The sequence below is a fragment of the Nothoprocta perdicaria genome, unplaced genomic scaffold, assembly GCF_003342845.1.
Source record: "Nothoprocta perdicaria isolate Ctin4 unplaced genomic scaffold, notPer1 scaffold_8, whole genome shotgun sequence".
In the NCBI taxonomy this organism is placed as follows: Eukaryota; Metazoa; Chordata; class Aves; order Tinamiformes; family Tinamidae; genus Nothoprocta; species Nothoprocta perdicaria.
Genome location: NW_020456087.1, coordinates 7,586,259 through 7,610,393, shown reverse-complemented (window position 1 = coordinate 7,610,393; position 24,135 = coordinate 7,586,259). Strand labels below are relative to the sequence as shown.

General features: G+C 43.1%; 2 protein-coding genes across 5 annotated transcripts in view; one reads left to right on the top strand and one right to left on the bottom strand.

Moving 5' to 3' along the window:
- Window positions 1–1,363, top strand: part of SLC25A21 (solute carrier family 25 member 21) — a 122,434-nt gene extending 121,071 nt beyond the window's left edge. For all 4 annotated transcript variants that reach the window (XM_026051872.1, XM_026051870.1, XM_026051871.1 and 1 more), the window contains one exon: window positions 213–1,363. In XM_026051872.1, coding sequence (XP_025907657.1) covers window positions 213–292 — 80 coding nt within the window. In that variant the 3' untranslated portion in view covers window positions 293–1,363. The remainder of the gene's footprint in view (window positions 1–212) is intronic.
- A 4,119-nt stretch (window positions 1,364–5,482) lies between these two features.
- The window catches only part of PAX9 (paired box 9), a 21,260-nt gene continuing 2,607 nt past the window's right edge, over window positions 5,483–24,135 (bottom strand). Inside the window, exons 2-5 of the mRNA XM_026051853.1 lie at window positions 21,894–22,520; window positions 19,766–19,905; window positions 14,601–14,753; window positions 5,483–5,737 (exon numbers count right to left, since the gene is read on the bottom strand). Of these exons, the coding sequence (XP_025907638.1) occupies window positions 5,483–5,737; window positions 14,601–14,753; window positions 19,766–19,905; window positions 21,894–22,520 (1,175 nt within the window). The remainder of the gene's footprint in view (window positions 5,738–14,600; window positions 14,754–19,765; window positions 19,906–21,893; window positions 22,521–24,135) is intronic.

The window sequence follows — 24,135 nt, the reverse complement described above, 5'->3', positions numbered from 1 at the left end:
TATCTGCACGTTTTCCTGAATAATTTTATGGTTGAATATTAAATAAAATGTATATGGTTTAAGAATTAATGAACTTTTAATGAATTAATAAAAATAAGTGTTTGAAAAGAAGGCTTTAACATGTTCTGTTATAGATTAGATACTGTAAACATTCTGCAAAATTTTGAATGTATTGAATATTGTATGTATTAAAATAATATATTTTCTTCTAGGTGGTGCAGTGATGCTTTTGGTTTATGAATACGTTTATGCATGGCTTCAGGAAACATTTAATCACAAAGAATCCCTCTGAAAGGCACACTCCTTAAAATTATATACATTCAAAAATACACTTTAATAAAGGAAAAATGATTTTTATCCTTTCTGATGTTGAATGCCCTCAGATCACATTGATGTTGATACATTTTGGAAAAGATTATGTGTTAAGATCCCGATCCAATAAAACATTTAAGCACATGATTTCCTTGAAGTGTATAAGTAAATAATAAAATTGATATTTGTTATTGTCTTGCTGGATCAGTTAAAAAGTATAAAAGGAACACAGGAACCAGTTAGTTTTTCAAAGACAAACTGGAAATTCTGGATACTAAATTATGCTGTGTAGTCAACACACTGGTTTTTTTTTTTATTTTTTTATTTTTTAATGCCAAGTTGACTTCATGATGATTTTGAAGAAAGCTTAATAATTTGAGATCAGATGCTGAGCTAGTGTCAGTTGAGTCCAAGCTGAGAACCTGACCCACACTTTCCAGGATCTTGTGTCAAACCTGGGTCCAGCCTTACAATTTCAACACCGATAGAACAGCATTTTACATTGTTGGCAGTTAGCCACATCCTTAAAAAGAATCATGCTATTAAATGTGCTGCTTATTCGTAGTCAGTCATACACAGAGTATAAATCTCATTCAAATCACATAAGATACCAAACATAATGAATTTGAAATGGACGACATAAAAGTGCAGAATGACTTTGGGAATCACATCACAAATGAGCAAATATATAAACAGAAAAAAAATTATTTTAAGTAAATAGGGGCTTAATGTGAAATTTCTATCCACCCTCACATCTTATTGCTTAAATAACTGAATCTGTCGAAAAAATGCTCAGTGCCTCCTTATTGCCCCTTTTGTCCCTTCCATGAACCCCTTTGGGTGGAAAAACAATGTTCTTGACAGATATCATATATGCAATCTTCATTAGCTAGGCATGCACCTGAGAGAAATGTAGATAATAAATGCTGCTACAAAGCTAAATTTGATGTCTTTCTCAGTCACTAGAAGTATAAATAATATTTCAGTGATCTAGTCCTATCCTCGTTAGCTGTTATAATCTGCTCTGTGAAATACAACACAAGATATTTCTGCCATGCTAACTGGAGAGCTTTCATTTCATGCAGTTGTGCCACTCTTCAGTTGATTTTCAAGAACAACAAAAAAAAACTTTAAATTATCCATTATTCCACCACAAAAATGTCTTTATCTAAAACTGGTTTGTTGTCAAACATCTGTGTTAACTTGCAATTGCTGAAAGTTGCTGTATCACCACACAGGCTGTATTCGCAATGTTGACTTTAAATGCTTTTTCTCTTATGCAGCTACAAACCTTTCTCGTAGCAATCATGAAGAAATATTTTTAGAGAGTAATACTTAAAAATGTCAGTTCACATGTGCAGTCTAGTCTCCAGAGTGTTTTTTTAATGCATTAGAATAGCAAAAAAAAAAAAACTAAAATAGAATTACATGTTCAGCACTTTCAAAGATGCTTGTACTGACATGCACAATAAAGACATCTTTTCTCTAAATTTGACCACAACTTCTCCTACTTATACTTCTTCTTTGCTAAAATCATCCTCTCTCCCAAAAAAGTCATAGTTAATAATTTTAAGATAGATGTTCCTTCATGTTGTATTTCATTATCAGTACTTACCCAAACAGGAGTGACTACTGAGATCATTTTGAAAATGAAAAGCAAAATAGTTTATAATTAGTCTTTTATTAATTTAGAGCATTCAAAATATAAAAATAAAAGGCTTTAAACATACTGTATATACATATATAGCCTTCTGCTTTACATCCTTACCAACAAGATTGCTTTGCAGTTAATAGTTCAGCCTGATTTTTGATAAAAAGATTGGAGGGAAAGAAAAAAAAAAAAGCTTTAGAAAGCAGAAAACACAGCATTGATTTAAAAAGCAAATCAAAGACTATACCCTTTTTTGTCTCTTCCAACCCACATCACTATCATTCCTTGTGCAACACGGGACGTGCAGCACTAGAGGCCCTTTTTACTATGGCCATGAAAACAGGCCCTGGTGCAGAAGGTAGCWATCAACAATTGCTGATTTCTTTGCAAATATTTAGCACTCTAAGAATGGAGTATAGGTTTTAATATTAAAAACTCAAAGTCTGCACTCATATATGCTGCATATTTCTAGAGTTTATCCAGTGACTTCGTGGGTTCAATCCAAATTTATCCCTCTGCCTGATAGCTGATGCTGAACTCTGTTTATTATTGGAAAAAAATCCCCTTTTCCTTTTTATTTTAAAGTGACTTAAAGCTATATGGCTAATAAACTAACACATTTTGTGTTTTGGTTTACCGATAACCAGAAGCAGTAAGAACAGTCCTTGAGCAAAGAAGTATTCTGCATACTGATTTTACTTTAGGAAAAAGAAATGTTATGAAAATTCACAAAAAAAAAAAAGTCAAGCACAGGCAGCCCAGCAAAGGCAAAAGTCAAGTCCCTCTGCTCTCTCTGAGAAGTACTTTGTGCTCAGAGCCCTGCTGACCTCCCAGCCAAGGGGCAAGGGGCTATTTGCAATAGCAGATGTAGGAAGAACTGTACTTGAACAAGCACACAGTAAACGAGAGGATTTGGAATAATGTATTCCCAGGAGAAGAGTAATTACATCATTTTATATGTAATTATTTGCTCGCTTTATAAATTATCCTGGTTTAGCTGAAGACAAGATAATTCAGAAAACTCTTACAAGCTGAGCATCTAAGTGTTCTTCCAAAACACACTAAAGTTTCTCTGGAATCTCAGAAAAGATGACTTTTATTCCAGAAGTGGGGTCTCATTGCTCAGAAAAATGTTCAAGACTTTTAACACAGGCACACTCTTTTACAGGCTTATGAATCCTTGAAGCAAAAAGCTGTGCTTTGAAAGGCTTCTTTTCTTTGTTCTTTTCTTTCTTCTCTCTCTCTTTTTTTTTTTTTTTTTTTTTTTTTTTTCTTGTTTTATATGTGGCCAAGAATAAGTAGACTTACTCAATAATTCTATAATCCAGGCTAACAGCTAGGCTGAAAGCTAAAATCCAGTTGCCAACAAAATTATTTGTTTACAGATAGTTTTCCCTTTTTCCATCTTATTTTTAGTAGTGCTCATCTAGAATTGAACCAATTTCTCCTGCATGACATTAAGGCTGTGTAAAGGTAAAATCACGAGCAACGTGCTAGTGTGAAAATTTGCTTGTGTATGCATATATTTAATTGCATTTAGTAGTTTCAAACAGATTTTTTAAACGGTGTTCTGATGAGTAGCAGTGTTTGAAGTATCTTGATAAAGCTAAACTGCTGCTGAACTCCTCTGCTCTGCTGTGGCCTACGAATCTAAGACCAGATCCAAGATCAGATATTTCTTTCCTTGGGGCCATGATACAATGAATGTGCTCTTTGTAGAATTATTGTTAATTTAGCTATTTTTTTAATGCAAAAAGCAAAGATGGCAACAGCCAAATGAGTCCATCTGCATTTCATTGGCCATGCACTATGGAGATTTGTACTGGTTATTTTTATCATTACAAAACTTTGCTCACAGAAAACTCAGTGACAAAAGCTGGAAATCCAGGAAGAGAGGATTGTATTTTACCTTCCCACTGAATGGAAGTCTAGTATGATAGGCAGATAGAGCAGTATTTGAAGAATGTTTTCTCCTTTGTCTTATCTCTAATGGTGCAATTTAAGTTATTGCACTAGATCTATAAAAATACATAATATATTAATATTCCAGAAAGGATAAGAAACATCACACCAATCTTAGATCTTTTTTTCCATGTTCATATTATGAACATACCTACAGCATATGGAAAGCATTCTAGAATAATATTCAAAACTTTATTATTGCCCAAGGAAAACAGGAAAATTTCCAAAGATCAACATATTCGCTCTCTAATAAAAGCTGGGACAGAGTACTTGCCACTGGATACAGAAATGTAGAAAGGAAACTTGTTAATATTAAATAATGCCTGTTTTTGTAGCACCACCACCGGTTTATCTATAAGGGAAAAAAATACTTCAGAACAACAATGTAAACTTTATCAAGGTCCATATTTTACACTCATTAAAGCAAAAATTTAAAGACAACTTCTTCTTAAAAAAAAAAAAAAGAATTACAACATAATTTGGGGGCTGAAAATGCTGAACACAAAGAAGCCAACAATGACAGTACAGTTCTGTTTCACAGTGGTTTTGTTAACTTACATGGATTTGCTCTGCCTTTCTGCACAATTTCACACTAAATAGGATTCTTCTCTACAATTCGTGCTTTTGTTCAGATTTTTACCACCTTTTCTGTTTGCATACATGCTGTAGTGTTTCATGCCTCTGGGAGGGTGGATATAACTGAAGAGAGTTACTTGGCTGGATTTCTGGATTTTGAATCCTCTGATGAAGAAATAATTGTGTTTCATGAGATGTTGAAGCCTCCACTGTAGGCACAAAAATATGATGAAAACACCCCTACCTAAACACCATCTTCTGAGGCTATCACCCCATAATGCAGAAACACAGCAAACAGTTGGAAAGTCAGCTTTTAYCTTCCAAAAGAAAAATAGAAAAGCAGAAATGTACTGGGAGGTGAAAACAAATGCTGTCAAAAGCCTATATTTACAAATGGATAAAAATACCAGCAAACTACTGTCTTTGTAATGTTGACGAAAGGCCAGAAGAATCTGAGAGCTGCATAATGCCTTTGTTCTATACTTGATTACCAAAAAAAAAAAGACCAAAAGTAATCTCTTGAGAGTAGTGGATGGCATAACCACATGGATAGAAACTTCATTCTCTCGAGACAGATGCACTCAGCAAAGAGCTTCCATGCAGCCACCTCTGCTGATCTGAAGCATAGAGGAGTAATCTGTGATGATTTTCCTTTATTGATTTTTACACAAATCTTAACAACAATTGCACATTTCAAAAGTCTGCGATGATTAAGAATAAATATGTGTGGTTTTACCAGAAAAGAGTCAGACAAGGTTCTACGAGCCCTTTGAGGGATGCGAGATCTTTCCCAACGCAGTGCAAGGGCAACAGCAACACACTTCTCCCAGTTTCGGGTGCTGTTTCCAGCCCTTTTGGTCCCCCAAGTCTCGCGGRAGGGAAGTCCCACAGAGAAGTGCTGGATGCCACCAGCATGAGGAGGAGCAGTGCATGAGGCCTGGGGCAGGAGGCCACRGCGGCCATGCTGGGCCAGCCGCGGCATCAGAGCGCCGAGGCTGTGAGCGAGTGGCCGCCCTCGCGGGTGGCCGGCATGCCCTTGAACGCCAGCGAGGCGGGGATGTCGCAGCCGTGGGGCGACAGCGGGGTGCCGCCAGCGTGCTGCCAGCCGTGGCTCGCCATGTAGCCCGACGGCGCGGCGCTGTACGTCATGTAAGGCGACACTTGGGCTGGGGTGGCGTACGGGGGCATGGCCGGGGCTGAGACGAAGCTGCCAACGGYGGAGAGACCACTGGGTGCCTGAAAGGAAAGGGAAAAGTGTTTCTTAGAGAGCAAGGCCACAGAAGAAAATGTCATGCTGAGGTTTTGTGCCAGAGTCAGAGTGTGGTGAAGCGATGAGGATGCTGCCACTGATGTCCACATGACATCCCACCATGAGACTGTCAGGAGGTCCCTGACCATCACAGCCTTTGACTTCCATGGTGTTAGGGCCGCTTTGTGCTTTCATCTTAAGACCAGCTACCCTGCGTCACTCTGCACATCTTGTAGCACAAACACCAGTGTTTGATAGGGTGGACAACTACTGCCTAAGGACCATACACCAAAAGCAGGGAGGAACCACCAAGCCCTCCCTGTTTTGCCCATCCCTACTAGCAACCTGTTGTTTGGTGGCTCCTTGAGCAGCTGATTGCTGTTTGAAAACTGCTGGAGATATTTGCAATGATTTTGGTCTGTCTCTCTGTATCTCAACACCTTTCTCTATCCTTTGGAGAGTCCTACACACCAGGATGGGTTGTGCTGTTAACACTCACCCACCTCTCCCAGATTTTCATTGGAGTATCGGCCACTGCAGCTGGGCCCTGGCACATGGCCACGACAAGAAATGCTGTGGCAGTATAAGGTGTGCATGCAATGACCAAAGACATTGCAGTGGCAGGAGAAATCGGCCCCTGCGACACCTTACAACACCCCGTGCTTCAGCCCGAGTGCTAGAGGGGTGGGCAATGCTCAGGGTTGGGGTGGGCAAGTGAGGATGTGGCTCCTTCTTCCACTGCTGCGTGTGCTGGAGCAGAAGGGTGACAAGCAGCTGGGGCATGGGAACATCTTAAACCCTTTGGCAGCTGGTTGCTCAGAGTATGAGCMTATTGACGATGTCTTTTAAAACCTGTTTTCCAGATACTTGGGATATAACCTTCAAAGTGTTCTTTGCTCAGAGCTTCTTTTGGTTTCAATGGGGCTTCTGTACGCGAAACAAATACAGGGCTGGGTCCTTTTCTACAAACTGTTTTCCTAGGACCTGTTCCTAGGTCCTTCTGTAGGCTAAGGAGAAGAGTTTCTATTTAAATAAAGAAGGGAGAGTCCTTCAGTCTACTGTGGTAGGATTTCACAATGAATGACTCCTTATTTAAATAAAAAAGTTCTGTGGTTTATTTCACACCCTGTAAATGCTTCTTCAGCAGAACAGGTACAAAACAAGATCATTTATCTTGCTCAAGTTTTTGTTTGTGTAGTGTTTATGTTTTAGGATATGTTGTGATTTTTTCTTCCCCCAGAAAGAAGTTTTTCTGTTTAAGAAGGAACAGGTATTAACTTCGCAAATCACATACTATCTGCCATTTTTCCTAGAGAAGCTTAATCACCTGGAGAGACTGAATCCAGTCTGTGTAGCGTAGAGCTGAAAAAGGAAAAAGAATTTTTTTCTGCTAAAACTTCAATACTGTTAACATATTTCACTTGTTCAATTCCTGTCTGGATTGCACCTGCCTACATTTCAAATATATATCTCAATAAAATGCACTGGTCTGCTAACAGGCTTGTGTGTTTCCTAGTGCAACTTACCATTCCAGCAGCTGGATTATCCCCTCATTGCCACTTGGGAAAATAAGCAGTAATCCCACTGGAATCAATATAAATGTGTACAGCAATCTAAAACAGCAGGAGACAGTGAGGGCATTCCAGCTGTAAGCCTCAAATTAGTATATTAATTAATACAAAACATACAGCTGCAGCAGCAACATAGCTGTCCTTCCAAATCCATAAACACTTTGCTGAAGCTAAACTTGCCTTATTCTTTTGAAAATTCAAATATGTGACCTGACCTTCAACTACAATTATGCATCCCCTACTGTGTCCAAAATTACGCTTTAGCCTCAGCCCTAAATGTCAGTGTTTGCAACAGTACTACAGTAGTAATTAATACCAATCCTCAAATAATTGTACTGTAATTTAATACCTTTCTTATGTCACAAGGAAAATTACTTGATTGAATTTACCAAAAACTAAAACCCTACAGTGTTACAGGTCCTAAAAAGCTGCTATTCTCCAAGCTCTACCAATGTGTAAAGTGTTCTTCGGCAGGATATGAAGCAAAAAAAAAAAAAAAAAAAAAAAAACAGACCACCTCTCCAATTTTCCTAACAGTAACAAAAAGCTTTTCCAAAAAGGCAGTAGAATCATTAGAGCCAGGTTTAACACTGGGACATCAAGAGCCACAGGCCAAATGATTTCTGCAAGGAGGAGAATTGCAGAAATCTTCAGCGGTTGCTGGAGGGAGAAGAGATGGAGGAGCCTCGGGGGAGCCTCAGGAATGGCTGGCAGCACAGGGCAGTGGGTCAGCACCGATGCTCGGACCTCCATCCCTCAGCACTCAGAAGACGACCTTTAGTCTCTGCACAACCACCCTGCTCCTCTAGGCTTGCTTGGGAGTCCAAGAAGCCTCTCCCCCACTCCAGGTAAACTGGCAGCAGGCCAGGCACAAGGCTGTGCATAGAAGCCCTGCGTTATGTAGGAGCCTTCATCTCATATGGCCATGTGCAGTGAGCTTTGCCTGTGCTACATTTGGCAAGGTCCCCACTCATTTGTAGAGAAGGCCCRTGCCCTCCAGCCTCTCATGTTGTCATTGTTCACCACAATGTAGCTGTACAAAGAGATAGACTCCTTCACTGCTGTGGAAAAGTTATATATATATATATATATATTTCCCATATGCTATACAGCCTGCAGTCAGATGCTCTCCAAACACTGGTGCTTCCTCTTGGAGAGGGCAAACTCTGTAACATCTCATCTGAGGAAAGTGTAAGGGCTGGGACTATGAATGAAGACACTTATTATGGTGCTTTGTGCCAAGTCAAAATATTGCTTGATGCAATCACGTAACCAGGATACCCCACCAAGCCAAGAGTGTATGGGTGAAAGCATGAGTACCGCAGTTTTTGGTCCTGTCCAATCCTAAACTTTGTGTCCAGGCAGCAACATCGTGGAAGCTAATGGCTGTGTCTATACCTTCTTTYGCCCTGAGGAGGAGCAGGATCACCCCAGGCCCATATGGGCAACCTCTCACCTGACTTGTCCACACAGCCTGGCAGGAAGATGCCTGGGCTGTGCCCTCCTTGAGCTCACACATGGACACGATGTGCCAAGGAACATGCCAACATGTCACCCAGAGGTCACCATGACACTGCTTAAGCCCACATCCTGGTCACCTGCTTACAGAGCCAAAGTCCCTAGGGCTTTCTCCTAGACCACAGCTCCAGGACTGACCACTTTGCAAGGTTAGCATGGTCTCCTGAGCAGCTCACCTTAACAAGTCAGATACTATCAATGCGTGTTTATGTATGGATACATATTTATGTCCAAAAATATATCTTTCCCTTCTATGTATTATTATGTGGCATTCCTTAGTATTATCTCATAACAGTAAATAAATAAATAAATAAATAAATAAATAAATAAATAAATAAATAAATAAATAAATAAATAAAACAAACTCTGGTCTATAATTGATAAGGAAATACTAGTTTATTACTTCATTACACCAATTGAACTGCTTGGGTTGCTATTTACAAAACAGGTGAGAGTTGGCTAAAGATGCACTAGTTTTTGTAACAACAAAATGTAAAACAAATCAATTCCTGATTTATAATGATTAGGGCAGGATGTGGAGCCACCACCAGCCCCAATCTGTTCCAGGGCACCAATGCCTGAAAGCTATTTTCTCTGATTCCCTGGTTAAATGATTCCGTCTTGTTTCAGCTCCAGTTTTCACAAGCATACCATGCAAAACAATGATGATCTGAATTCCAATAAGYTGCTTCAGTGAAACAAGTGGCACTGGGCGATATAAGGACTGGCCTGGCACAGAGCTGAGGGGATAGCTACAGAAGTAAATTCAACAGCCTGATTTCCACCAGTGAAGGATTTGACCCAATAATTTCAGCTGCAAGAATTTTTACGTCTTTGGGTACAATGTATATGTTATCAGAAAGGCTGAATCTTGCCCGTCAATCTGGCACTTTTTACAAACATGACATCCACTTAAAATAAATGGGAAGGTTTAAATTCCATGTTCATGTACATCCCGGATGAATAATTCAGCCTGCAGTATTTCAGTCAGAGGAAATGAACACCAAAATCTAAACATTCATAATTAGGAGGGCAAGAACCCCCATGACGTTTATGGATTTGCAGAACGCTTAGAACTTGTTTTAACTGCACTGTTTCTTGAACCTTGTTTTTAAGTTCTATAAATATTTTTTTTCTTAACTTAAACCATTGCTTTTCAGGGGAAATTTAATTTTTAAAACAAACAAATAAACATGCAGATCTAACTGAACAAGAGCCTCTGCTCTGCAAAAGATAAGGGTTCCTGCTTGAAAGTACTCACTATCCGATCTCTACAACGGCTGGAGGGAAAGATTTGCTTTGAATTCCTGCCTCTATCAATGTTTTAAAACAAATGATGGAAAAAAAAGTATCTCCAAATTTTAAAGTTGTGCTCTGGATCTAGAAAGCATGACCTTCCAGTGATTTATAAATTCATTTAATCATGTTCCCACAAAACTACCTGCAAAACAAGAGCACGGGATTACTGCTGATATACACCACGGCAAAAGAAAGGAAAATCCAGGCCAGAAATGGGGACAGAAAGTGTCACATTATATAATACAAATTATGTTGCAGAAACAAATGGTCTGCATCCATTTTCAGCAGCGAAGGCTCAGGTRGTTTTGACTGAAGAAACTTCTCATTTTAGACGCTCTTTGGTAAAACCCTAAATAGGAGTAGRAGGGCATGTAATTTTTGTTTTCTGTCTGTGTGGGATCTGGGGCTTGGAGTTGGGGGCTTCTTGGAAAAAAAAATTCTTTCCATCTTCTCCTTTGCAGGAGGTTGGGAAGCAAGTCAAGTACCGAGCTTATGCGGTAATGTTTTTTTGGAACAAATCATTTCCATTAGCTTTCTAGTTTCCTAAAAGTCACAACAGTTCCTCTCTAAAGCAGAGATTAAACCCATTCATACTCACTGACTTCTGCTGTGAGCACAACACCAAGACCTCTCTCTTGCACTTTAGGAGAATAGCTAAAACTTCTGAACAAACTTCCCAAACAATCCATTCCTGACAACGGACTCTCAAGATTTCTTTTTCTGCCTTGGCTATGCTAATACCAGAGTAATTTCTACTTTTGGACATTGTGGTATAAATTCAGATTCTATCATGTAATTAATTGAAATTATTATGTTTGATTTCATTCCTCTATCTACTTTTCCTTCTCCTCCTTTCGTTTGCTAGACGTCTATTCTGAGTACTAAAATTACAGCCTGTCCCTGTGATCCCTTCCCTTTCGGCTATGAAATGTTTCAGAAAAGCACAGAAAAGCACCCAGCTTCACCCTTTTTTTTTTTTTTTTTTAAGAAATAACACTTAAAATCATGAAGCTTCATTTACATTGGTTACTATGAATTGCAATAAGAAACATGAATGTTCTCATTTCAGATTTACGTGAAAAAAAACAAGGGCAGACTTGATCTCACAAGGGCATAGACTTCAACTGCATAATCCAACTTTAAGGAAGTGTCCAGCAAAAGAAATCTTATTTTGAAACAATTATTTTCAATTATTTGAAAAACTAAACCATTGAACTGAAGTTGCTAATAATTTTATTATTTAAATGAAGACCCTTAGCGTTTATGTTTTGTAGAAATATTTCGATTTTTTCTTTTTTTTTTTTTTTTATATGTTTGAAACACTTTAAAAATATTTTTGGGGGAACAATATTGGCTTCAAGATCAATTGCCTAATTCAACACCAACAACGAGCCTGGAGAGTGACTGCCACCAGCATCCCCACTGGAACCAGCAGAACCTCTGCCCATGTCAAGTCCTCGGGAACGCGCCACTCAGGAGCTCCATTGCCATTTAATTTGAGTTTCTTGACTCTATCACTGTCACGGATGGAACAAATCCTTCCGGATCAGCAAGGATTGCCTTTATTCTCCGGCACAGAGCCTCCCCCAAAAAGCAAACTAAACAAAACCTAAGCAAACCTGCAGAGGTACCGCCAGGGAGATGCTGACAGCAGCAGCTCTCCAGCAAGAGCGTTGGCAGCAGCTTTAGCTCCACACACAGCCACGCTCTCACTGCTCATTTTTCAAAATGAAACAGCTTAAACAATTTCTGCAGATGCTGCATGTGCATCAAATGTACTGAAAACCGTCAAGAAGTAGCTACTGGAGAAGTCATTTTTTCCACAACAAAGGAAAAAGCAGAGCCCAGAGCAAGGCTGAAGATCTAGTTGGCTAATCGGAAAACCAAATTGCCTTAAACACCCAAGGAAAGTCTAATGCTCTTAGCCACGTGCACATAACAAGTCAAAAAGGGTACAGTAAAATGACGAGGAGTAAACAAATGCAAACTACAAACGTGAAGGAAGCAAACATGCTAAATCTCTTTTTTAATTGGAGATTAAAATATGATTTACAAATCAAACCGATAATGGGATCCCAGGGGAAGAGTAAACAAATTTTCTGAGTAAAATATCAGCAGCTGGCATATAATGGAAATCTCACTTAGGGAAATGGCATTACCGAAAGAGGTAATTAATACCCCTATGTCTCTTTTAACTTTTTAAAATAAATAATGTTAAATACTACTGAGGCAGAGAAAGCCATTAACTAAGAGCTAAATTCTGAAGCTGCTACCCAGTCCTTCAGCATCAATGGGAAAAATTACACGATCCTACAAGCATCCCTTTAGAGTAGTATTCTGCTAGAACTACTGAGCTATGCAAGTAAATCAGAGTTACCTAAAGAATACGGGCACTCAGAAAACTTTTCCAGTTTATGTTAACACTTCTCATTATTTTTTAAGAAAGAAAAATATTGAGTTTGTTAAGATGACAAGATGTATGTGAATAACGCAGTCAGAGTTGATCCCACAAACAACTTTTTGCTGATTTTTATAATCCCGCAAAAAAATTATCCAAAAGTCTTTTCAAAACTTATTCTCAGAGTATGTCCTTATGCTTATGTGAATTAATTTCTTCTACTGAGCATGTTCCCACTTCCAGCTTCCATTGATTTTGATTTCCCAGCAAGCAGAATATTACAGAGCAAACTCTGAAAACTGAAGACATTTTAATCAAATGATTTCAATATCTAAAAGACTTTGAGCAGAAGTGGGCAGCAGAAGTGGGCAGCATTCTGCAGTCAGTATTTCTTTAAAATATTTCTGCAGAAATATTTCTTCAAAATCTATGTCTTCATTTCCAACAAAGACTGGGAATACATGGGAATATGCTTGAATAGGGCATTTTTTAAATTCTGACATACAGGCAAGACACCCGCATTTAGTCTATTGCTCTGGGGAGTAGTTCTGATTCCCAAGAGCCCAGGCTTTGRAAACAGAAAGAAAAATTTTCCACAACGGGCGATTACAAGATTCCTTTTTCACTGTCCTACAGAGCAAAGTTGGCAATCTTATTTGAAGTTGAGAGTAAAATGGAATTACTTGCATACTTAAATGCTTTCAGAATGCAGTATTAATTAGCCATCTGTTCATCAAATATCTCTTTAATGTTTTTTAGAGCATTTTTCCTCTCACTAAATTCAGTAGTCCTTGAATTACAATGTACTGCATGAGATTGCCACACTACTTTCTTCTATAATAAGTTTAATTCTCTTAATAATGAGTCAAATGCATTCTCTGTGTTACGCACTTTTTATTAACTTAAAGCTGTTTCTTTTACTTATAGTCATCCTCAGCTGCACTGAATAACAGGGAAATCAGATAGGATCAATCGAATGCTTTAGCTATAGCTGTAACATGCATCGGGAACACTCAATTATACTTGCTTATCAAATCCTAAATATCAGCTTCTTCAGGAAATAAAAAGACATTTTTGAAAATAATAATAATTCGAAGTTACACACCACTACCAATTCTTTCCTAACAGAGCCAGAGGCATTTTACATCTTTGTCCAGACAAACTACAATAAAAACAAAAGTTTAAAACCTCTTAAAGACTTAGATAAAACAGACTGATGAAAATACCGAAAAACATCAACAGAGGAAAACAGAGGCAAGGCCAGGTGAACAAACTCCCCTGACTATAGCAACATCGAGCAGATTTCCACAGTATTTCGCCCCTACTTGGGCAAAATCTGAAGTTATGCAGAGATATTATACAAGCAAATACACTGAAAAGATTAAATATTTGTTCTTTCTACAGTGACGATTAAAATATAATGTGCTCAGCATAAAGGCTCTATGGAAAATACAACCTTARTATAACCTAACAATACATAGTTATTTAAACATGGAGTTATTTAAATGAAACTGAAGTTGRTGGAAAGAAATGTTACAGAAAGACCTGAAAGAGATTCTGCCAGCTACAAAAACTGCTGAAAAAAAAAAAGATGTGCTGCAAAACCACAGGGTTAATTCAGTAAAACTCCACTTTGTCCACAAAACAGGAGCCAAACGGTACTCCCCTTTTCCTGCTGGATCTCCGTCACTGCAGAGGCAAGCATGGGTAGGTTGATAAGTCAGCAGGACCGAAATCACAGCCCTCTGATTATGGAATAGCCGCCACCATTTGACCAGGCAGTCCCTAAGCACTGATGGACTGCCGAAACAGCCGTAAACCCAAATACACCATACAGGCTTTGCTTATWTTCCACTGCACTGCAAGCACCAGAAGTCTGAACAGATGGAGTCCTATCTAATTTTGGTGCTTCTGACACTGCTTCTTGACTGTGATAGGCATCTCCCACCAGCTGCTTTTAAATCCACGATCCTGTTAGTCTGAACGGAGCTCCGGACCCRTTGGGGGCCGTTGAATAGAGGGTGTTCAGAGTGCAGTCTGAGTGTCATTGTGCCATTCACTCACCTCTCTGACTTTCTTTATTAGTCTCATCCAGGTGGAGTGCCCTGGAGCCATGTGGGTGGGTGAGCAGGGCACTGTGTTTTGGCCGTGGAAGCAGGTGGCCAGAAAGAGGCAGGTCTCACAAATGGGGCTCGAATGGGGTGCCATCCACATCACCTGGGAAGGAATCGGGTGCAGGTAGAGGGATCAACTCATGCCCCTCACCCACAACATACAATGACAYGGATGCCTAGACCTCAAGGAAGCCTCTTTGGTGACTAAACAACAAGAGGAGGAGATCCTAAGCAGCCTAACACAGAACTAGGTTGTCCTCAGGCAAAGGATCCTTGCACCAGAGAGGAACATGGCTAAGATTCCTACTAGGTACTATGGCAAGAAAGTCAATGTGCATCTCTCCTCAGCATCCCCCTGGGTATGCATGTGGAGCATAAGGTCCTGACCACAGTCACAGAGGGATTTAGCACAGCCATGTAGTGGGAGTGTAACTTTGTGAACACTTAATTAGAATACRGGATGCCACACAGGTAACTCACTAGTGAAATATTGCAATAAATGATCTGTGTAGAAGGGTCATTTAGTTGGTCATTATGTTTAAGACTAAATTTTCATTTGACTCACAGAAAAGTTTCCATATTTTGTGGGTTTTAAGAATAGCAGATGAAAACAATTACAGATGCTTTGGCCACCACATATACTTTTCATTGTTCACCTACAATCAAAGATCAGGAACTTAAATATTTACATTGCCTACATTTTCTATGCAAGTAATTGTCCAGAATTGCACCCACAATTATTTGCAATCACTTGCCATAAAAAGGAGCCTTCCCTTTTATGTCATAAGCACATGGAGCTCACGATCCCCTAATCAGAAAGCAACCGACGACCAGGGAGTGCTACCCGAGCAAGGCTGAAAAGTCAGGCCGCAAACAGCTGATGAAGTTTTGCTGAGACATTGATGAAGTAGTTGCTGCTTTGGGGTCTGTCCAACATGTCAAAGGACAACTTCTCTCAAATTAACTTCACAAGTCTCTTCTAATTAGGAGGAGCTTTTTCAGTGACTCCAGTGGGTTTGGGATCAGGCCTCCAAAGAGCTCATCATTTCTGCGAGCAAGCTTGCAAGAACCACTTGCTAAGTTACCAGCTTTCTATTTTCCTTCTTCTTTTTCATTTTCTTTTTTTTTCTATTAATAAATATCAGCTCCCTTTGGCAAAGCACATCTGCTTCCTGCAATGCAAATATTTTTTCTGAAAAAAATATTTCCAAAGCTATTTGCCTCTCAACAAATTAAGTAGGGATATAATGCAGATCTGCATTTTTGAGTACATTAAATGCAGCTTGTTGCTCTTTAAGTCTGTACATCTATGTCATAATAGAGAAAGTCACAAGCATGAGGAGCCTGAAAAGTGCATTTAAAATGATGATACTTGTATGTTTTCATCTCAAATGCAGAGTAAAAAATAGTTTGTGTTGATTTTACTTCTGCAGTGATTTCCATTAGTTATTTTTAATGCAGCCATCAGTATAAAGTGCTTAACACATAATCTGAATATTCATCTTTTGTATGACTAATATAGTTGTATAGAAGCCTTTCCTCCACACCACGTATGTCCCTGTATATGAACTCCATGTAACAGAGCTCTGAGTACAAAACGTGTATGACCTAAAACTGTCACGCTCTCAGAAAAATCTCTTTTCCTTTTCAGCTTGCCCAACTCACAGCTGCTACACTGCAAAGCTGTTTGACTGGAGAAATGTGTGCAAATGATGCACTGGGAAAATATAATACAGCTACTTACATATAAATGACAACATGGGACATCATGTAATTAAAACTGAAGAGAAACTTTACAAGGCATCTCTGTGATTTCCTGTGGAACTTTTGGTACAGAATCAGATTCTGCCAGGCAAAGCTTTCAAACTTCTAAATCCCAAACACAGGACAACTTTGCAAACAAGGGCCCTAGAGACACCAAGAAATTAATAATATTTAAAGCAAAAAATGTTCTGCRTTCAAGAGTTCAGCTTTGTGTTAAATGAGAGTGACAACATACTGCTCAGATGAAAATAGAAATTCTTGCTGCCTCCTTTCCCAGGCAGAGCTTCCAGTGATGTGTGGGGTAAGGAGCTTTCAAATGCAGCATTYGAACCTGTGAGGCATCAGCCTTCACTGCTGCTGCTGGCAAGGGTGGGAGTTTGGTGTTTTGCCTGAAAAAGGCTGCAGAAGCTGGCGTGTTAAAATAAAGGTATACGGCTTAAAAGAAGGGATCAAATATAGTTGAAAAGTACAAAAGATCTCGCTCTTTGTGCTCAATTTTTCTAGATTTCCTCATAAAGAGGGAGTTTCCGGGGGTCTTCTCAAGAAGTTAAATAATATCTTCCACAACTAAGGCTGGAGGAATAAGTCCTTCAGGCATCTATCAGCTTTGCAGCTATTTTCTAGCTGCGAGAATGAACCTGTATTGTTGAAGAGTGCTGATGCTTAAAATACATTGCTGATATTAGCTAGAAACAGCGTTTTTCCCTGTCCCTCATGTGAAACCCCTTGGTAAAGCACCTTGCAGAGCCTACTCTCTGCTGTGGGCTGCAGGTGGGGTCCCTGTGTGAAGACTTGAGCTCGGCTCCCCACGGCTCCGCTCCCGGTGTAGCTGACTGACCACTGGTTATACACACGTGACAGTGGGGTGAGTGCTACAGAGGAGCCGCTTCTCTTTTCCAGGGCACCTCCAGCATTAGACTTCATAAGAGCAGAATTTTCTGAAGAGCTTTGCACAAAGGAAATGAGGAAAATAGCATTTATCTTGCAGCCCCAACACAGAGCCTGTTCCGCTGTAGTCCTCCTGGCAGGTAAACCAGGACCGCAGCTTCCCTGTGTTCCATCATTCCAGATACCCCATTGCCGGATCTGGATAAATGAACCAATGTTCTCAGTTGTCCCCAGCTCATCTATTTACACTCAAAGCAACACACACTGCAAGGGACTACAGGAAATTCTGAGGCATATTTAAGGCTCTGGGACAGGCTTAAATGGCACCCAGACCCACTGTGCTTCTGTGACCAACAGCCTCCTAAGCCAGCGAGAATATCATTCATGAATTTCACTTTACAATTTGATGGAATGATTYTTTCTAGCTACAGGAATCTTGTAAAAATGAAGAAAATCACCTTTTTGCATTCTTAWTTGACATTTATTTTCTTTGATTGTGTTCTAAATTAGCAAGGAAGATACTTTTGACACATTAAACAAACAGTGTGCATGTGAACGAGTTCTCTGAATAGCCTGCTGTATGCATTAGGAGCTTCCAAAGCCAAACATTTATTAGGATTTTTAGGTGGTGTGAGAATCATCTCTGTATCACTTTTTTAATGTGAAAAACAATGAAAATCATATTTTAGGAAAATATATTGCAAATTTCCTGCCATTTCAAAACCTCTGTGCAATTTATTATATTAATGTTAATTTTCTCCCTTTTTAAATAGTCCAAATGTTTAAATTAAATATATCAGGCAATCTTTTAATCTGAATGAAACTTTGAAATAAAACCAATATTAATAGTAAAAGAGTGATATATTCTGAAGCAATAAATATTGAAGTAAAAATATTGAAAGAAAAAAAAACTTGTTTAATGGATGTTAAACATGCAGAAAAAAAAAAAAAAGAAAAAAGAAAAAAGATTCCAATATTAGCATTGAAAATAATCCAATTTCTATAACACTATTCCTCAAATTTCTGTTAGGGGAAATGTGATTCTAACAGAGGCAATAGTCTATAATCCACCAGCCAGACTCTGTGAACATTTCCACAGAATTATTCACTTCTGGAAGTTGTACGTGTGCAGAAGGCCCAGACTGGAGCTTACAACAATGCAGCCACGGTACAGCTGTTCTTAGCAGCAGAATGATAAGATTCTTCCATATTTTCAGTAAGATTGCTAACATATTTTTGTTTTATTTTTAAAGAAAAACATGGAAAGTTGAATGTTTCATTCTAAACCAAATTCTATCATCAACTTTGCAGTAACAGCTATACTACATGATATATTATCTGTAGTAGGAAATGAATGGAATAATAAAGCGATAATAATACAGCGATAATGGGAAACAAATAGGATACCATTAATCACCATTGCAAGGTGATACAGGTAATAAAATGGTAGATCACATTTGAGGCCTATGAAATTTCCTATGCTGCCTTATGCACCTTTCTGAAAGCATTTGCTCAATTTCTGCTCAAAATACTCATTTTGAAAGGGTCTCATTCAGCTTCTCTCAGACCCAAATTTCAGGTACAGATTCATCATGGAATCCAAAGTCACCARCCTGCAGCAAATATCTCCCAAGACTTCTCTCTTGAATGGTGACGTGCTAGACAGAGATGCTAGACAGAGACTGCAGCTTTTCCTTGAAGCAACTGCAAGTACCACAAATGAACTGCTGGGACGGGGACGCATCCCCCAGTACATTTAAAAAATCTGTTTCCATTGCGTGGAAACGCTTCCCAAATTTTTGCTATCCCCACGTTCAACAGTTAAGTCTTTTATAGCTCGTCTCCTGGCATGGGATTTGATTAGCAAGCACAAAGACTTAGGCGGGGATTTATTAAGTAACAGTTATACCGTGCTGTAATTAAAACGTAGGAAATTCACAGTCGACTTAAGCGTTTAAAAATACTTAATGTAGGAAGCAATTATGCCTCATTTTCAAATTATTCCCCTGCCTACGGCGCTCGCGGCAGAAAGCGCCTTTGGAAGGAGGCGGCGGACCGGGGGGGCCGGGACTGCGCGGCCGCTCTCCGCTCCGCAGCGCTGCGCGGGGCAGCGCGGAGCCCCCGGCCGCTCAGGGCGCCTCGGCGCGCGGGCTGCAGGTGCTCGGCGATTCTCGGGTGTCTGCTAGGCGGKCTGCGCTCGCGCTTCGGGCCGCGGCGCGCGGCAGGGAGCAGCGGAGGGGGCTGCCCCGGGAAGCCGCAAGGGCSGGCGGGCCGAAGGAGGCCTGGGGTCTCCCTGGCTCCTTGTGCTGCAGGAGGGGAGAGGGGAGCAGAGGGAAGGAGGCAGCGAGGCGCTCTCCCGGCTTCCTAAGGACTCGCTCGCAAAGCAGCCGCTGCAGGAAGGCCGGAGCGGCCCCAAAGCAGGAGCAGCCGCGGYGCGGTGCCCACCCCTCGCTCCCCCCTTACCTGGCTGTACTTGGCCTCCTGCTCCAGGGAGCTCTTCTCCAGCCCGTTCACGGCGTGCTGGGCGGCGGGGAAGCTGCTCCGACCCAGGCTGCCCCATTCCTCCACCTTGGGGCTGGGGTACGGCGAAGTGTCGCTCACTGCTGGGGAGCAAAGCGGGAGTTAGAGGCGCAGTTTGCTCGGGCTGGACGCGGCTCCTTTCCCCCTGCGACCTGCCCTGGAGAAGCGGGGAGGGCTCTGAGACCCTGGCGGACGGCTTTGTGGGGCAGAATTAAGGGAGGAATCTCTCCTTTGCCCCTCATTCCTCAAACACATCCCTTCGCTTTTCTTCCCTACAGCCGAGGGAGAGCTGGCCGGCGTCACGTCGCAGCCTTGGCTGGGCAGAGCTGCCCCCTGTCACTTGTCCCCCCGGGCTTCCCAAGGTGGATTTACGTGAACATATGTGTGTGTTTGTGCGTGGGATCAAACGATATCCTTCATTAGAGGGAACACTAACACGGCTGAAGATTGAATGAGACTCCAAAAATAAACTTTCTGAGAGAAAAATAAAATTAAGAAAGAAGAAAGAAAGGAGGGATGGGGGGAACAGAAAGAGAATTCCCGTGCTTTCCGCACGCACCAGCAGCGCCCCGGCAATAGCGGCCGGACACCGGCGGGAGCCCTGGGGGAGCAGGCAGTCTCTCCGCGCCCGGCCGCGGCGCTGCCCGCGGAGCCGCCGTGGGAAGCGGCCTCCTTCCCTGGGATACCGCCTCGCTCGGGGCCCGGCTGGGGCGGGGGAAAGGCACAAGCCCGAAATTGTCTTAGGAAACGGAGCTCTCTCGGCGAGCGCCCCTTTCTGCTGATCTCACACTTTCCCATGAATAGGGGCTTCCTTTCCGTGTCAGCAAGGTCAGTTTATCCTATAAATCAAGGGCGAGCAGCCCTCATCGGCGGCATCGGCTGCTCAGCAGCCCCGGCTCTGCCCGGGGAAGGAGAGGGGGGCGAGATCTTACACTGCAGAAAGACCCTTGCACCTCCTGGGGGCTGAGAGATGGGGGAGACACCTCGGCAGCGGGCAGCGCACGTCCGGGGCCTGCCTGTGCTGCTAGCAAGAGAGGAGTTCTCTGAAAGCCTCCCAATTTCTCATGTAAACGTATTGTTCACATTCCTTACAACGTTCGTTTGCAGCACTATCTTTCTCTGGCACAGAGCAGAGACTGCCAAGTGTGTATGTGCTAAACTCGGCTCTTAAATGCATTTGTCCGTGAATATATATACACATATGAGCATATATATTGCTTTTCAAAATCCCATTTTTTTTTCGGTTATATGTGTATATAGTATATATAAATTATTTTGCAATATATAAAGGATCAATTTGTGTTTGAGCAGCAATTTGCTACTGAAACTGGATTGTTGCCGTTAAAATGAAGTGAAAAGAGAAATCAGCTCCCCCCACCTCGCGCTCCTTCTGCTGATTGGGAGGGAAGAGTGGGACACAGAGATCGCTGTAGGCGAAGGTTATTTTAGACTGTTGTTTTTACCACATTCACTGCTATTTCACTGGCAGAAATCGAAATGGAAAAAATGTCCCTTTCTTTGCGGCTGGGAGAGGCGACACAGTTTCCAGTTGGAGTAAAAGAAAGAAGGAGGAAAGGATAAAAGAAACAAATCTTCAGGGTTTCGTTTTCCAGGACCACCGGTTCGGAGGAAAATGAAGTATCAGGGCGAAAGCAATTAGGTGACATTTGAACTTCCTGCCTGGGCAAATTTGGTCTGATTGCGAGAACTAAAGAGAGAGGTTTTCTCGGTAACGCCGCGGAGCTTCCCGGCACTCGAGGCCTGCCGGGCCGGGAATGCGGGGCCGGGCCGGGAATGCGGGGCCGAACCGGGCTGGGCCGAGCGCGGCCCCGCCGCCCTCAGGCCGCTTCCTCCAGTCAAAGCTGCCACGTCTCTGATGACGGCGCCATTGGCGACGCCCGGTATTTATTTAGCATTTGCTGTTAAACACGCAGCCCGTCCCCGGGACCTCTGATCTTCCCGAGCGACAGGGCACGTCGGGGCTGGGAGGAATACTCTGGCTTTGCAGAGCCTGGGGGCAGAGCGGCGGAGCCGTCGAGGGAGACAGGCCCTGCCCGGCCGCCCGTCTCACCTTGGTCCGTGATGGAGCGGATGCCCAGGATGTCCGTGACCGAGTGGGAGGAGGGCCAGGTGCGGGGCATGGCCATGGCGCTGGGGATGGCGGCCACGCCGGGGGGCGCGGGCCCCTTGGCGCCGGCCGCGGCGATGGGGCTGGGGTATGAGTAGATGTGGTTGTAGGGCAGAGCCGGCTGCGGCGGCGGCTGGTGCTGCTTGTACGATTCGTAGTGGCCCTGCTGGGACAGGTTGCCGATCTTGTTGCGGAGGATGCGGCTGATGGAGCTGACCGAGGGCACGTTGTACTTGTCGCACACGCCGTCAGCCAGAAGGCGATCCCGGATCTCCCAGGCGAAGATGCCCGGGTCCCGTTGTTTGTAGGTCCGGATATGTTTCACCACCGTGGGGGTGGTGACCCGGGGCTTGCTGCCTCCGATAGCCCCCGGTAGGATGGAGCCCGTCTCGTTGTAGCGAGCCAGGATCTTGCTGACACAGCCGTGGGAAACGCGCAGCTGCCGGCTGATGTCGCACGGCCTGATCCCCAGTTGCGCCAGTTCCACAATCCGCAGCCTGATGGCATTGGGCAGGGGTCTCCCGTTGACAAACACCCCCCCGAGCTGGTTCACTTCCCCGAAGGCAGGCTCTGCAAGCAAGCACACAAACACACCCGTTGGGCACGTAAAAGCTGCAGAGGGCGGCGTCCGAAACAGCCGTCATTAAAAGGCAGATGTCACAGCCCGGAGAGACCCCCGGTCACTCCTCACACACATAATGGGGTACTTCCGAAATTTAAAAGGAAAAAAAAAAAAAAAACATATATAGCAACAAATGTCAAAGCTCTCTGGACTGTGCACAAGCATATTCCAAAACAGCACATTCCAGAGACGAAAAATGAGATCGCCCCAGCAGACGACTCAGCTTTATTGCCACAGGAAAAGGAAAATAAAAGAAAGAAAAAGAAAAGAGAAACGTTTCTCAAAGACGTGGGGGAGGGGGAGGAAGGAAAAGTACTTGAGGAWATTCTGCTAAATCTTGGGAGAGGCGAGGGCAGCGCGGTGCTTCTGAAAGCCTGGTCGCGACTAGCTTTTTAAAGACCATTCCTGGCGCTCTTAGCGCCTCTCGCTTAACAGCACAATTACACCAGGCTGTAAAACAAACGTGCTAAAATGTTAACTGCTCAGAGCGGTGTCAGGAATAATATACAACGTGCCACAGGCTCCAGCCGTCCACTCGACTGCCGTCCTCCCTCCTGCTTGCCTAATAACATTAATAATAAACCAAGCAGTCATTAGCTCTCGCTGCTGCCGGCTCCTGGCCCTTAGCGCGTTCTTACAACTTGTAGGAACACGAGCAAAGTCAATAAGGGAGCTGCGGCGGCGCAGGACGGCACACGGGTGCTCCCTCTCTCTTGACAGCACTTGAGCCCTCCTGCAGCTCCCAGTCACTTACCCATTCCTCTGAGCAGGACACCTCGGGGGCTTCCCTAAATCCCAAGCGGAGACCTAAGCACCGGGACGCGCTCCCCGCTGCCTGCACACCCGGCCACTCTTAGCCCACGGGGCGCTCTGATTTCCACTGAGAAGGTAGCAAGGGTGTGAGGGAAGAAAAAAAAAAAAAAGAAAGAAAGGGGAAAAAAAAACACTACAAGCAAGTCTGCTTCCCGAGGAGAGAGCCTTGAGTTCTGCATTTCAACCTCAGGGCAACGTGGGCAGGGCCGGGCTGGGCCGGGCGCCGCAGCCCCTCGCTCAGCCGAGCCCGCCCCGGGGGCGGCCCCGCCGCCAGCCGCCCCCGGAGTGGCCGCAGGAGATGACAGACAGACAGCGGCACCCGCGGCCCTTCCGCTCCTCTGCCAGGCGAGCTCCGCACCTGGCTGCCCGGCGCCACGGGAGCCCCCGGTTAGTACCAGCCTGGCTTCAAGCTGCGCGGAAAGGGCCGTTCCTGCCCGGGCTCGGCTGCTCGGGGCTTGGCAGAGCATCACCCTGCGGGGCCGGCTGCTCCGGGCCACATCACCCTGCGGGGTCCCGGCTGCTCCGTGCACGGGCGGGCGTCCCAGTGCCCGGCGAGCAGCGCCCTGAAGCCTGCAGCCCATGTCGGGATAAGGGATGGGTTTGGGGGGAGAGAGAAGGAGGATGGTCGGGACACAGAGCAGATAACTGGGAATTGCACTAACCGGCGCTTTCACACAAGGAAACGCACGTTTTCCCCACCATCATTTTGCAGATAATGAAAACTTTGCCTTTCTTTCTGTTTTTTTTTTT